General features: G+C 38.0%; 4 protein-coding genes across 5 annotated transcripts; 1 reads left to right on the top strand and 3 right to left on the bottom strand.

The window, feature by feature from the left end:
- Positions 1 to 241: 241 nt before the first annotated feature.
- LOC117158102 (uncharacterized) lies at positions 242 to 2,651 on the bottom strand. Its single transcript, XM_076619474.1, has 6 exons — positions 2,233 to 2,651; positions 1,758 to 2,164; positions 1,586 to 1,685; positions 1,428 to 1,529; positions 893 to 1,048; positions 242 to 466 (listed from the first exon to the last, which is right to left on the bottom strand). Exons 1-6 carry the CDS (start codon positions 2,524 to 2,526, stop codon positions 401 to 403), a joined length of 1,125 nt encoding a protein of 374 aa, XP_076475589.1. The 5' UTR covers positions 2,527 to 2,651; the 3' UTR covers positions 242 to 400.
- Positions 2,652 to 4,211: 1,560 nt separating this feature from the next.
- On the bottom strand, positions 4,212 to 6,861 carry Dsk (Drosulfakinin; the record flags this gene model as incomplete). The annotated part of the gene is made up of 2 exons (XM_076619127.1): positions 4,212 to 4,413; positions 6,716 to 6,861. Coding segments are annotated over 2 exons (348 nt in total), but the record flags the coding sequence as incomplete, so codon positions are not given.
- Positions 6,862 to 8,563: 1,702 nt separating this feature from the next.
- Positions 8,564 to 10,773, top strand: LOC117157987 (uncharacterized). Of its 2 annotated transcripts, none has more exons than XM_076619436.1 (2): positions 8,564 to 9,625; positions 10,679 to 10,773. In XM_076619436.1, exons 1-2 carry the CDS (start codon positions 8,708 to 8,710, stop codon positions 10,721 to 10,723), a joined length of 963 nt encoding a protein of 320 aa, XP_076475551.1. In that variant the 5' UTR covers positions 8,564 to 8,707; the 3' UTR covers positions 10,724 to 10,773. The 2 variants fall into 2 exon arrangements, with proteins under 2 accessions (XP_076475551.1, XP_033192287.1); XM_033336396.2 differs by having other exon boundaries at positions 8,564 to 9,810.
- A 2,172-nt stretch (positions 10,774 to 12,945) lies between these two features.
- LOC117157990 (uncharacterized) lies at positions 12,946 to 14,637 on the bottom strand. The gene is made up of 5 exons (XM_076619434.1): positions 14,344 to 14,637; positions 13,869 to 14,275; positions 13,696 to 13,795; positions 13,538 to 13,639; positions 12,946 to 13,183 (listed from the first exon to the last, which is right to left on the bottom strand). The coding sequence occupies exons 1-5, from the start codon at positions 14,635 to 14,637 to the stop codon at positions 12,980 to 12,982; spliced, it is 1,107 nt and encodes a 368-aa protein (XP_076475549.1). The 3' UTR covers positions 12,946 to 12,979.
- Positions 14,638 to 15,732: the final 1,095 nt, after the last annotated feature.

The following is a 15,732-nucleotide window of genomic DNA, read 5'->3' as shown; positions in this document are numbered from 1 at the left end:
AAACTACAAATTAAAAGGGCCAGGAAGTGTATAGAGAAATTGCAGAGTGGCAAATACAGTATAGATGGAAAAGTAACGTTAGTTTCGTTTTATTTTGATTCAATTACAAATGCGTACGGACCTATGATCTCAACCGATATTACCGATAAAACAAAAGCTGGTGGTTACATTATACGAAACAACTATGATAAATCGGATAATTACAAATAATGCAACTATTATAATTATATTGTACTATCGTATTAAAAACAAATTACAGCTTGATAGGAACTTGTTTTCTATAATACTGTAGTGGTTACAGGGCTCATTCTGCAATTGTGATTTTAATCGCAACTACCACGATAAAAGCATCGTTTTGTAATATACGATTAAAACAGTATCCATATTCTTTTACTCGCATTTATTCTGCATTATCTTCGATCACCACACGCAAAGCAGTGAAGATGGAGAAAGTATTGGACAGATACTGAAATATTTTCAGCTTGTTAATTATATGTCATCTTTGATTAGTTCGTTGATTACAATTAAAGAGATTGCAGTTATATGCCAGTTTTATGGCAATTTGAATAAAAGAAAAATATATAATATGGATCTATATGGACACTATATTCATAGTTAAGTGATATTGATAATAGAAATCTTGCAAACAGAACATTAGACAGAATATCATTTACACTCTGGCAATGAGGCTGCATCGCGATCAACTGAAAATGCGAACAGTGTCTTAAAAGTAAAATTAACAATTTGAAAAATTGCAATTACGTTTACCGTTGCATGTAACCGAACAACGTCAAATATGGCATTTGATTTATTTGAAAAATTTTTGCCAAATTTAGCTGTAGAATTTTATTTGTTCTATTGCAGCAAGTATTAATCGATATGTGGTCCTTACCGAACAATAATAACGCAAAGAAAGCTCTGGTATTATACAACTGACAGAGAGAGTTACTGGCTCTTGATATACCAGCACGATCGACAAATTTTTTTGCACTTCCAACGTTTGTTTATACCATATCGTGTCGTATGCGCTTCGTGAAACATTTATGCTCTATGACATACGAGGAATTAGTTGTATCTAAGGGAACACAATTCATAGATTGCGCGAAAAAAGAGGTGGTAATATGAACGTATTATTACCTACCTATTACCACGGGTTGAACGTGGTAATATTAAACGAAACAGACTATTATTTCTAAAATTACGTCCGGTGCAACGACAACAAGCAGTTATAATTTACAACACGTCGTTGTTCATTTACCTTTTTAACGTCTGCATCGTCAATCGCTAGCAATTATGAAAGCAATTTTCGCCTGTTAAATATCTTTTTGCACATCGAAACGTTTCATAAATATAATCAGAGTTTCATCAATAAAAGTGGTCATATTACTACCTCTTTCCTTACACCTAAACAATAGAACCTGATTTACCATATCTTTCATGTAATCGGCTGACCACGCGTATACGTAAATCTCCGTAAGTAAAGTGAGGCATAGAGTTACGAACTGTATTTTCACCATTGGCGGTACATCCTAGATGTAAACTATTTAGTTAATTCGTTGTACAAAATATTACAAGCTTCACTTACCACGAGCAATATAATGCCACATAAAGTTAGAGCAGACGTGCTTACTCCTATAGCGTAAAGCACTATGTAACGAAGATTATCCACCACTTCTTTTGCGTATCTAGAAAAAAAAGAACTCGCGATGAACATGAACGCTCCGTTTCGTCCATGCGTTGTAAAATCTCACTCTTACCTTCTCAAATATAATTGTTTCTCAACGCAAACGATCAGCGTACTAACGTCTGACGTCTTTTTTAATTCCATGGCCAAACACTGGAATCTCGCGGCGGTAAACCAAAGCAGAAGCGATCCAAACATGCTTAAGCATATATGTGCTGCGCTTTGATAGCTGAGGATAGACTGTTGCGTGTAGATGATAACGTATACTGGCGTATAATTAACGCGAAATGGATATTCCGCTTCGCTTGGGAAGGATAGCGGCAAGGCTGCAGGTCCTATCGAAAAGGCAGTCGCGGTCAAGTAAATACATACCATAGAACTTGCATAAAAGACGCTGCATCGCGCGATATGCTTGGAAAAAATTTCCATTTCGTATTCTCGCGCTTGTTTAACGCAGACTGTCATTTCCTCGACTACGTGCTGTAACCCGTTGTTAAAGCGCGTATCTTTTTCAATCAAACGTAAGGTGGAAGTGAATAAAAACTTACTTGCAGGGAATCGTGATTGATGAAACATATAACAGTCTGAACCACAATTTGACTTACAACCATAAACAGACAGATACATTCAGAAACAATGATTATATCGTCTAGATGCAGATAAATCGAATATAGCAGCGGCGGGAGCAGCATGCAAGCGTTAATAACGCCACTCATCTGCAAAATTTTGTGAACCAGAGTTCGCGTTCCGCTGCTATTGATAGGAGGCGGCCAACAGAAAGTCAAAGCTACGCTAAACCAAACGATGTCCATCACTTTCTCCGGCGTTATTCTTTTCGGCATAATTTCAAGGGACTGCGTACCTTGTACGAACGAAATAGAGTTTAATAAAATTCAACAGAAGGATATTCGTTCAGTACAAAACATTGCTATATCGCGTCGAACACAACTGGCCGTTTGCGGACGTTTGAATCCGTATGAAATTATCTTGTACACACGAACAGTTTAATAAATCATATTCGGCGTTACATTCGCGGACAAGGTTGTTGATTTCGCTGCTGGTTTCTTGCATTGCTGGTTGATTCAACGATGACAATTATTGTTTGCATTATACATGGAGGCCGGTTGCGGTAAGGGGCAAACAGGTGCAGTGGGAGGCGATCTCACGCAACAGAGTTAGCGTTCGTGGATATGACGTGTAATAAAACGGTCTGGAACAGGTAGGAAATCACATACTTCTGGATGCGATAAGTTAGATATTCAGTTAGTTATAGGAGAGCTTACTCGCGCCACTTACAGAAGGCGATACTTCTGAAATAACTGGTGAGGTATAGAACTTGATAATTTATAGGATCTTTAGCGATACGCGTTTCTTCCAAGACTGACAGACTCTCTTACGCCGTTATTTATGTATCAGGCACACGGATATTTCGAGTTTAGCCAGACGCTTAGTCTTATGTTTGAACTTGAAAGGACTATTGTGAGCAGAGATTTATGAAAAGATGAGAACAGCGATGTACATACGTATATGTGAAAGACAAGATATGTAAATGATTTTTACGTCGAAATTCAAGGGGAAAGATTGAATCTAACAGTGAAAAACTTGTTATTCATTGACATTTGACAAGAAGATCCATCGCTGTGATTGCGTAGCGCAAAGTTAAAATTTTTTTGTCTCAAGGCATATAGTGATATATCGGAGAATCGTCCGACAAGGACTTGGATTTTTGATAGGAAATAGCAGGGGCGGTGCACTGCTGGGCCAAATTGTTCAAATGCTCATACAATTGCAAATGGCTGAGGTGTGTGCCGCGTCATTCGTTCGTCACAGTCCTCTTACCAGGAGCCACACGCAGTCCAACGACAAATTGTTTGGAAATTGAACGGCGCTAAGGTAACCGGTCCTACGTTAAGAATGGATCGTCGCTAGCTAACATGCAAAAGTGATTTGAGGGACAAATTATGATTGCTCTGGTGAACATTTCTCGCAATAAATTTCTCCCTGACGATAAGACATCTCCACACTAAAGCGAAATGATTCGTGAAATAATGAAACGATCTTTATACCGTATTTAGTGTAAGAGCAGTTAAGGTACGTTATACTTTCAGAATAATAACGGTATATTATCCACAATTAAAATGTGTATCGAATCATTTTGAAGGATAAAAGTAGATAGATGTTACGGAGACTTTCATCGAAGATAACGGTATTAAATTATTTTTTAATTAAAATCATTGTCATCATCTCATCATTGTCTCATGATAAATAATTAACACACGAGAAGAGGAACGTAATTATTAGAACATTAAAACGTAATTATGCTTGTTATTATAATATTACATGTTGACTCATTGTGTCCTTTTTCCCCCAATTAACTCAATGAGAAAAAGAAGGGAGGAGAAAGGGCAGAATAACAGAATGCGTATTTGTAATGTAAAATATATTTCATCTAGTATCGCGACGATGATAGTGGAACGACGCCACACGATTGAAATTATCATCTCAAAAGTATTAGTATCATCGGTAGTTAATCGTGCCTCTTGCCAAATCGCATATAACCATAATCTTCGAATTGTTCCCTTTTCTCCAATTTCATATGACCATAATCGTCAAACTGTTGTCGTTTACTTACGAAATCTATGAAATCATCATGGTCAACAAGCAGATTTTCTATATTATACATGAGCAAAAAAGTGATTTTGATACATGAGCAAAGTAATTCTATAGCTCTGCTTAAAAGAAATATTTGTAGCGGCACGCGACAGTAAACATTCCAACGGTTTCTGTCCCGTGGCGCGCCACACGCAGATCCTATTCTTTGAGTAAGATGATAGCCAGACGTCGATGCGTCTCCGCAATACATGTTCAGCTAGCCCGAGGGCCCGTTATAAATCTTAAGATTTAGTTAACTAAAGTCCTTCAAACAGACAAACAATCTGTATCCCAACTACGGGAACATAGGGGAGACCTATTTTTCAACGAACGACGTCTCCCACTAGCAACTTTCCCTCGAGGGCGGCTAGCATCTTTTTCTAACCACCGATAGTGCTACCACTGTGGGATCCGCGGGCATAAAGCGACGGAGTGCCGCAAGAGGATGCGGAGCGAAAAGCAGAGGAATGCACGACGCCGGGAAGGAAGCCGGTCAGCTACACCGTCCCAGGTGATTTGCTTCAAGTGCCGTGCGGAGGGCGATATTGCACCTGATTGTCCGCTACTGCAAGGCAGAAAACCCGTCTCCAAAAACGAACTCCTGCGTGGTGGAGTCTCCAACGGGTAGTCTAAGTCATCTGGGTGAGTCGTTCCCATTTTACTTCGATTTTGGAATCGAATGCTCATTAATTAAAGAATCCGTAGTCGATATAGTAGTAATGCGAGGAATCGGGAATACTTGAGTTAAAAGTACGTCTCAGATTTTGTCCGTTGTACGTATTAACGGTTTTACATTGGAGACAACTTTTCACGTCCTTGTCGATAGTTATTTAAAGTATGATATTATGATTGATCGCGAAATTTTAAGCCAAGGATTCGATGTAAATATTACGCACAATAGCCTCGATATTTGCAAAACAGAGATAGTTAATGCTTGCAATAAAACCGCTGAAAATGAGATCGATCTTAATGAAGTAGACTCTGAGGTATTTGGTAATGATAAAAGCCGATTCATTTCTATTCTCCAAAATTTTAAACAGTCATTTATTACGGGTTTCCCGCGTACTCGTGTAAATACGGGCCAGTTAGAAATTCGATTAATTGATCCCAACATCACCGTACAAAGAAGTCCTTATAGACTTAGCGAGGAAGAGCGAAGAATAGTGCGAGAGAGAATCAGCGAACTAATTAGAGCGAAAATCATAAGGCCTAGTAGTTCACCATTCGCAAGCCCTATGTTACTCGTAAAGAAAAAGGACGGCTCAGATAGACTGTGTAGATTTTCGAGCGTTAAATAAAAATACGGTCACGGATCGGTATCCCCTACCCCTTATCGCGGATCAAATCGCGAGATTGCAAAAGGCGAGATACTTCATTAGCCTGGACATGGCCAGCGGGTTTCATCAAATTCCCATTCATCCTAATTCGACAGAGTATACAGCGTTCGTTACATCCGACGGACAATACGAGTACATAACGATGCCGTTCGGATTGAAAAATGCACCGTCCGTTTCTCAGAGGGCCATTCTCAATGCCTTAGGCGACCTCGCGTATTCATACGTTGTTGTTTACTTGGATGACGTCCTAATTATTGCCGACTCGATAGATCAAGTCCTAGAAAGATTGAACACCGTATTAGATACCCTCGTAAAAGCCGGATTCTCTTTTAACTTTTCAAAATGTTCTTTTCTAAAGACATCGGTACTCTATTTGGGATATGTAATTCATGACGGAGTTCGTCCCAACCCAAGTAAAATACACGCCTTGAGTTCTTTAGTGCGCCAACGACCGTCACACAGCTCAGGCAATTCATAGGTTTAGGCTCTTACTTCCGAAAATTCGTCCCTAAATTCTCACAGATAATGAAACCCTTGTATGCACTTACTTCCGGTAATAAAAACATAACTTGGACGGATAGACATGAAAAAATGAAGCAAAAGGTAATCTCCGTCCTGACGGACGCGCGGCTTTGGAATTTTGAGGAAATCCCGTAACATTGTAATCTAGAATCTACCATAGCTGTAATTAAACAATTGTAGTCATCCAGTCCGATTGTAATTGTTCGAGATTTGTGATAATGAGCTTGGGCTCGAGGCGACAATCAGTCGTCAAACGTAGCCTCGGTCAAGGGATGAACGTTTTGTCTATCAACAAACTTAGATTCTGTGAGAACGTACATCTATCATCCCGTTGACCGCGGATTCGTTATCGAACCTGAGACCATTGTCACTAGCGTCGCGAGTGCCTAATCGCCGTGATTAATTGTCAAGACTGTAACAACCCCATTATTGTAATAAACTACACCTGTGTTGTACCGCATCAATGGCTAATTCCCGTGAAGATTCATTTAACGCCCACAACCCTACTCCCAGTGTTAACCCGACATATATAATGTTTTTAATCAAACGTATAACGAATTGAGTAAGCTTTATACCCACCCTTGTAACAAGTTCGGCGGCTGTTTCACATTTGGCATAAAATAACCAAATGACCGGCATCATGCAAATTGGAGCAAAAGTTATATTTATGTTTAGAAAACGTTAGAGTTCGATCGATTAAAATGTTCGATCAAAATTACTACGATACGTAACGATTAAATACCATTAATATTCCGAACGACTGTCACGTAACAAAATTATATTATTGGGCGCCAGCACACAGGATTAACGATTCACGTTACCGCAAGAAAAGATGGACCGAGGTTAGCTGCTGTTCACCTGTACGATATAGGGGTCCGAAAATCGGCAGAAGAGTTTGCACGTGGTTTTTTATACAACAGCCGCTCCATCATTCCCGGTATCCCGGGGCAACATTGAGGGGCTATTTGAATTTTAATTCACGTAGCTTTGGTTTGATAAAGAATTTTCTTGGCCGCGTAGAACGGCCACATCTCCTGTGTCGAACGTTTAATATTCCACGGCGGTATCCGAAGATTGGCAGTTGGAATAACCGTATTACCGTTTTACCATCTTGACTTTTCTCTCTGTTGAACAGTATAGGTCGTTTCATCTAGCCCCTTAACTGGAACTTAGTAACTAAATGAAATTGTGAATAACGCTGTATATTACGTTTGCCGCTTTCAACGAGTTTCCGCATAACGTACAACAATTTTCGTTTTATTGAATTTTCAATCATTTTCAAGCGAAGGTATATAAGAATATAGTATAGGAATGCGAAGATACGAAACACGATTGCGTGCAAATAAAACGATATATGCGTGTGCTTTTGAGTGTAGCTGACCAATTCATAAGAAGATCCGTTTCCCTTGATAACTGAGTCGATGAATTGCGAGTCGATGATTCAACTTGCTTTACGGTATTGTTAATTGCGTACCTCCGGTAAATATTTATATAGATTCGTAAGAGTTTTCAATTTTCCATTTTTTCATTTTTCCATTCTGTCCTATTGGATTATCGTAATTAAATAAATGTTAACGATATCAAGATTCACGAGGACTTGAACCAAGCGATGTATGTCTTTACACGTATATGGACGACACCTTTTCGTGAAATATTGTCACTGCCGATATTACATGCAAAGTGATATTAAACGCACTTACCTTGTGAAATCGTTTACATACGTGATCGTTTCTCATGTTAAAATATGCGTGTAAGAAGGCACGAACACTGCTTTCGATAACGGTACCAAGTTTTACCTATTTACTATAATTATTTTATCGAATTTGAACAATGTATTCGAAAAACTATTTATTATTCACGATATTGACATGATTTAATTCACTTAATCAGATCAGATATACTACGCAACAACGCGACTAATCACCTACGTATAAGAGAAAATGTTTGTTTAACTTCTATTCACTTTTACATAGCGATACTTTTAAATTCGATGTAAAATGTTGGCAATAGCAGCTTTTAAATACTATTATAGGTATATCAAATTTTATTCACGCCTGAAATTCAGCGAATAGTCGTTTCATAAAAATTATTATACGAATCACCTCCACGTTAATCCATCGATGCTTGTTATCTAAGACAGTTGGCGCGATTAACTTTACAGATACATACATCTTTTCGCTTACTACGGAGCTTGTGACCACAGTATGGGCGGAATTCGTATAAGCCACACAGGCAACAAAGCGAGAAACAAAATTTCACGTAACTTTGTACGAAGTCACGGTCATGGATTATGACAGCTCTTCGATGGCTTCGGTATTTCTAGTGCTTCGAAGGTACCCTATAAATCAAACCGTTGTCTCTTCAAAAATCCAATCGTTTCCTATCTTCTTACCTAAATTTATCGTTCGTTATCCATCGTTCGTCGTACGACATTTGGTTGCCGCCTTTAATAAAGACGGTCGCGCGTAATACGTGCGATTACCATCGTTTCAAGTGCTCCGCAACAGTGATAATGTCCGAGGATGTTAGTGTAACGATTCAAAAGGGTCTGTCGGAATGGTGGAACGAAGAAACCGAGTATATTTTTCAACGAATCGAGCGATGGGCTGCGTACGCAAGAGGTTACAACCGGTTGAGATCACAAAGACTATCAAGAGGTCGCATGACTATGCAAGGAGGACAGGAGCCACGCTGGAGTATTTCCTCCAACAAGCTGATTATCGACGATTGCTCCTGGAGTCCGCGTTTTCATAGCTTGAAAAAGTCACGACGAAAATCTCGACCGGAGGAAACCAAGATCGATTGCTGCGCAACTCTCAATTACCAATCAAACAGCAATTTGGACAGCTCTTGCCTGGAAACCTATAGATACGACCATAGTATTTACTTCAAGACGATTGGCGACATTAAAAATGACAAGAAACAGGTTAATGTTACCACGAACGGAGAAGAAGATGGGATTTCTGTTAGCAGCGAGGAGCTGGTCGAATGGCACGTTAATACAGTGTCAGGATTTATCGCCAGTCAGCTATTCGAAGATGCGTTCGCCAATCACGATAAAGAAAATGCCTTGGATTCTACAAGAAATTCTCATCAGGATGCCAACAGGCAACTTGACTCTGTCGCATGGTTCAACGTGGATTTGTCGAAGCTCGATTTAGACGAAGATGACATCACCGTGACAGTTACCAATCAGCTAAATAATGAAAACGGTTTGACAATTTTTGAGAACGAAGAGCAAACGAATAATAATTACATTCAGAACGAAGAAACCGTCGTGAAAACGAACTTGAACAATCGAACGCAATTAAGCTGCGTGGACCAAGATGAAAACAACGCGAAGGAAACGCAGCCCGAGGAAGGAACCAAAAAGTTTCTTGACGTTCGAAGAACGAGAAGATCATACAGAACGGTTAAACAACAACCAGTTGTAGGTGATAACGAAGTGGTTTGGCCTAGTGTATTATTAAATTACACTAAAAACATCAGCCCCTCCAATTCGCCGCATCATTACAATGAACCACGAAAATAAATTAGAAGACAAATTTTCACGACGCGATGGATTTGATTTTACAATTTTCAACAATAACGTTGACAAACGTTTCAACAATAAATGCACGTAAAATTATCTGTATAACATCGTTCCGCTCTATTAGAATACATCCTTTTTGTATCAAACTTTTCAAATCAAAATCATAATTTTATCAACCATATTCCTCGTAAATGTATAATGGAAAATAAATTACATTTGTCTCGTATACAAATCATCGTTACAATCCGTCGCTAATGCAGTTATCAAATCAGTTTGATATCTGCTTTATGTTTTTTCTATCAATGAGTAGAGAGTTCTTAATGACGAAAAGATGGAAAATTTGATTCGACCAAGCACGTTACATACGACGATTCCGGTGTACCATTATTTCAGAGTTTAGTAGTTTTATTAATCCCGCCGATGCGTTTAATTTTCATGCCCATTTATACATCAAAATACGATACGTATCGCAAATGCTATCCGCACCGGGTAAACATGCAACTTTTTTACAAAAATAAAGTTACCACATTCCATCCTCAGTGAATTCTTCATTGTTTTTCATCTTTCGACTGTCGACAGAAACCTCTTTTAAGCAATATTCCTTCAATCTTGATGATACTTGTGCACACAACGTTGAATAGAAATAATACTATACGGAAAGATATGAAACTAAACTTTAGTTAAGCGCATTTGCATGCATCGAGTGTACAAAGTTATTTTTCTTGAAAACAAAGTATCGCAACAAATTCTTGTGTAAAGTTTATTCTACACTTTCGATCGATTTTTTCATCGATGATTATGTCTTTTCTTAATATCTATTATCAACAACAACAACAACAACAACAATAATAATAATAAAAGGTTATCTAAGTAAAGGAAGGATTCGATTGTAGGAACGACTCATATTATATTATATTGTATTAGTGACAAAAGTATCTTGTCTGTCTGCAGGTTTGGGCGCATATTTACGAACATGAAATAAGAACCACAAATTAAGAGAACCAGAAAGTGTATACAGTGGCAAATACATCGTAGATTGAACAAAATCTTGGTTTTATCTTCTCTCCCCCCCCCCCACCCACCCACCTCTATAAATAAAAATACGCACGGGCCTATGAATTAACCTGGTACTACAGACAAAAGAAAAGCTATTGGTTGACAGAATAATTATCATAAAACGGGTAATTACAAATGACGCAGCTGTTGCAAGAGCCAGAAATATATTCCAACAACGTATCTTATTGTAGCATTATATTAAAAAAAAAATTATAGCTTGATATAAACTTGTTTCCTATAATAATTTGGTGGTTACAGAGCTTAGTTTGCAATTGGGATTTTAATCACGACTAATCACAATAAAAGCATCGTTCCATAATATACAATTAAAACAATGTCCATATTCTTTTATTCGCATTTATTCTGCATTATCTTCGATCACGATACGTAAAGTGGTGAAGATGGAGAAAGTATTGGACAGATACTGAAATATTATCAACTTATTAATCATAATGTTATTCTTAATTAATTCATTCGTAACAATTAAAGAGATTGCAGCTATATCTTCGTTTTATGACAATTTGATTAAGAGAAAGACCTATACACACGCACACGCACAATGTTCTGACTAACTCTTCAATGCACACCCTAAATTCCTCAATATAGAAACATGAAATCTGGAGGATATGCTTCTTCCACAGCACAAACCACTCACTAAAAAGCGATTGTTTCAAAATCGTGTCCTAAGGGAATGGAACGAGGTGAAATGTGTTTTTACGGACTCTTCGATATCTCCTAGGTCGAATGAGGCGTAATTCAAAATTTCGCCTTACTCAACAGATGTCGGTTATAGGACTGTACTTTTTCACTTACAACATTCCTCTCTAACACACAGATGCCATTTAAAAATCTGTAAAAGTGTTTCAACGGTTTTTAAAAAATTCACCCCTAAGCAGGTAGAAAGGACGCAAAAGAAAAGAATGATATATCTTTCCCGGTAGAGTACGTTTCTCTGGTGGTCCCCTAATAGATTTTTTTGCAAGGTAATCAATATCTTTGCAAAAATAAAGCTAAGACACTAAAAGACGTTAAATAAAAAAAAAAAAGAAAAGAGAACAAGAAAAAAGAAGTGAAAAAAGAGAGAAAGGAAGAAATACCACTAGGTAGAGAAAAATAATCCTCTACAAAATATCAGTCTAATATTAGTCACCCTGACCTACCGACCGCCTGTGCGTTGCTCGTGTTTCCGTGATCGTCAAAGACTCGCTGGTTACCACGACCAAGTGCGTACGCGCTCGTATACTTCAACGACTCCAGTAGTCGTCAGCAATTGATCGACAATGCGTGTTGTCCCTAAATGTGTGGATAAACTGGTGTTTCAATTATCATTCTGTACTTCAGAATCAGTCGTCTTAAGAACCTTTAGCAATATTCGACAACTTCTAAGAATATTTCACTGCATTAAATAGATTATCGTGTAACTGAAAATTTATGTAAATTGTTCGCGTTACAAACGACACCGACTCTACATTGACCGCAAAAGTTTGAAATTTATATATTGAAAAAAGGATTATTTTTCACTTTTACGTGCATTCGCTCCTTTCTCTTTTTATTTGCACGTCAGTTTCATTTTTTTCTCAATTTTAAGGCATACCTTACTCGATTTGGATAGTTACAAGAAGAAAATACAGAGATAGCTGTATTTTTGGGATGCTGCTTGTGTATATGTATATAGTATGTACACTTGCTTGTGTTTTGTTTAAGTGAAAATGGCACGGTACTGCGCGAGGGATTGAAGTTACCAACAAAATGTTTTAACATCCGTTGTCTGGTTTAAAGCGAGACATCGTATGGTGGAAAAATATTTTTGTAGGTCGAGTAGGGTGCAAGAACAACTTAATTTCTTTAGATAAAACCATACATTTTGTCATACATTAATCGAACCATTTTGGCATTCCCTACGAAAAGGTAACAATCTATTTATGTCGAAAAACTATCAGTTTAGCAGATATTATAACTTTAATTTGTCAAATATGTCTGGGTGTTTAGTTCCAGTAGTACATTATAAAGTTATACGTTGCTTTATGTTATTTTATGATATGGATTTATAATTTTATAATCTATGATATTTGTTATTTATAATGGGTAATTTATATGACTTGCTACTAAGTAGAAAATCATTTTTCCCTTTCTTTTTTTTTCTTTTATAAATTGGAATAATACGTATGTGTAACTAATAATATGTACAAAATGGAGCTAGTTTGAAATTGCTGCAATTTCTTCCAATCGATACTTGGTCCTTACCGAACAAAAGTAACGCAAAGAAAGCTCTGGTATTATGCAACTCACAGAGAGAGTTATTGGTTCCTGACATTCCAGCATAGTCAACAGATTTTTTTGCATTTCTAACTTCTGCTTGTACCATATTATGTCGTATACACTCCGTGAGACATTTATGCTCTAAGGCATAGGAAGGATTAGTGGTATTTAAAGAAACATAACTTACAGATTATACACGGAAAGAGGTAGTAATATGAAATGAGAGAAACGAAACGAAACAGGCAATTATTTCTGAAATCACATACAGCATCTCGTCGCAGCAACAACAAGCAGTTATAATTTACAATACATCGTTGTTCATTTACCTTTTTAACGTCTGCATCGTCAATCGCTAGCAATTATGAAAGCAATTTTCGCCTGTTAAATATCTTTTTGCACATCGAAACGTTTCATAAATATAATCAGAGTTTCATCAATAAAAGTGGTCATATTACTACCTCTTTCCTTACACCTAAACAATAGAACCTGATTTACCATATCTTTCATGTAATCGGCTGACCACGCGTATACATAAATCTCCGTAAGTACAGTGAGGCATACAGTTACGAACTGTATTTTCACCATTGGCGGTACATCCTAGACGTAAGCTATTTAGTGAATTCGTCGTACAAAATATTACAAGCTTCACTTACCACGAGCAATATAATACCACATAAAGTTAGAGCAGACGTGCTTACTCCTATAGCGTAAAGCACTATGAAACGAAAATTATTCACCACTTCTTTTGCGTATCTAGAAAAAAAAAGAACTCGCGATAAACATGAACGCTCCGTTTCGTCCACGCGTTTTAAAATCTCACTCTTACCTTCTCAAATGTAATTGTTTCTCAACGCAAACGATCAGCGTACGAACGTCTGCAGTCCTTTTTAATTCCATGGCCAAACACTGGAATCTCGCGGCGGTGAACCAAAATAGAAGCGATCCAAACATGCTTAGGCATATATGTGCAACGCATTGATAGCTGAGGATAGACTGCTGCATGTATATGATAACGTACACTGGCGTATAATTAACGCGAAATGGGTATTCCGCTTCGCTTGGGAAGGATAGCGGCAAGATTGCAGGTCCTATCGAAAAAGCAGTCGCAGCCAGGTATATGCACATAATAGAACTTGCATAAAAGACGCTGCATCGCGCGATATGCTTGGAAAAAATTTCCCTTTCGTATTCTCGCGCTTGTTTAACGCAGATTATCATTTCCTCGACTACGTGCTGTAACCCGTTGTTAAAGCGCGTATCTTTTCCAATCAAACGTAAGGTAGAAGCGAATAAAAACTTACTTGCAGAGAATCGTGATTGATCAAGCAGATAATAGACTGAACTATAGTTTGACTCACACCTAAAAATAGGCAGATGCATTCGGAAACAATGATTATATCGTCTAGGTGCAGATAAATCGAATATAGCAGAGGCAGAAGAAGCATGCAAGCGCTAATAACGCTACTGATCTGCAAAATTTTGTGAACCAGAATTCGCGTTCCGCTGCTATTGATAGGAAGCGGCCAACAGAAAGTCAAAGCTACGCTAAACCAAATGATGTCGATCACTTTCTCCGGCGTCATTCGTTTCGACATGGTTTCAGGAGACTGCGTACTTTGTACGAACGAAATAGAGTTTAATAAAGTTCAACAGAAGAATATTCGTTCAGTTCAAAACATTGCTACGTCGCGTCGAAGACAACTGGCCGTTTGTGAACGTTTGAATCCGTATGAAATTTTATCTTGTATACACGAGCAATTTAATAAATCATATGTGGCGTTACACTTGCGGACAGGTTGTTGATTTCGCTGCTGGTTTCTTGCACTGCTGGTTGATTCAACGATGACAATTATTGTTTGCATTATACATGGAGGCCGGTTGCGGTAAGGGTCAAACAGGTGCAGAGGGAGGCGATCTCACGCAACAGAGTTAGCGTTCGTGGATATGACGTGTAATAAAACGGCCTGGAACTGGTAGGAAATCACATATTTCTGGATACGATAAGTTAGATATTCAGTTAGTTATAGGAGAGCTTACTCGCGCCGCTTACAAAAGGCGATACTTATGAAATAGCTGAAGAGATAGAGAACGTAATAATTTATAGGATTTTTAGCGATCCGTGTTTCTTCCAAGACTGCCATACTCCCTTACACCGTCATTTATGTGTCAGACATACGGATATTTCGAGTTTATCTAGACGTTTAGTCTTATTTATATTAATCTTATATTTGAAAGGCCTATTGTGAAACTGACTATAATGAAACCGAGTAGAACTAAATGCACATAAGAATCGCAAAAATTTATGAAAAGATTGAAACAGCGATATACATACATGTAGAGATAAAATACGTAAACTGTGTTCTAAGTGCAAGTTCGAGGTGAACAATCGGAACCAACTACGAAGAGTTCGTTGTTCGTCAATATTGTAGAAAAAGTGTTGTCGCCGTGATTGCGTACCGCGAAGATGAAACCATTGATCGGAGAATCGTCCGATATGGACTTGGATTTTTGATAGGAAATAGCAGGAGCGGTGCACTGCTGAGCCAAATTTTTCAGATAGATGCAGTTTAACGGTAAGAACCGATCCATCGCAAATTGTTCCAAAGTTAAATAGCACTAAACTACCCGATCCTTCGTCAAAAATGGATCGTCTCTAATATGCGAAAATGTTTCGAGACACAAATTGTTGT

The sequence above is a fragment of the Bombus vancouverensis genome, chromosome 6 (genome assembly GCF_051014615.1).
Source record: "Bombus vancouverensis nearcticus chromosome 6, iyBomVanc1_principal, whole genome shotgun sequence".
NCBI lineage: Eukaryota > Metazoa > Arthropoda > Insecta > Hymenoptera > Apidae > Bombus > Bombus vancouverensis.
This window is presented reverse-complemented; position numbering and strand designations above follow the sequence as displayed.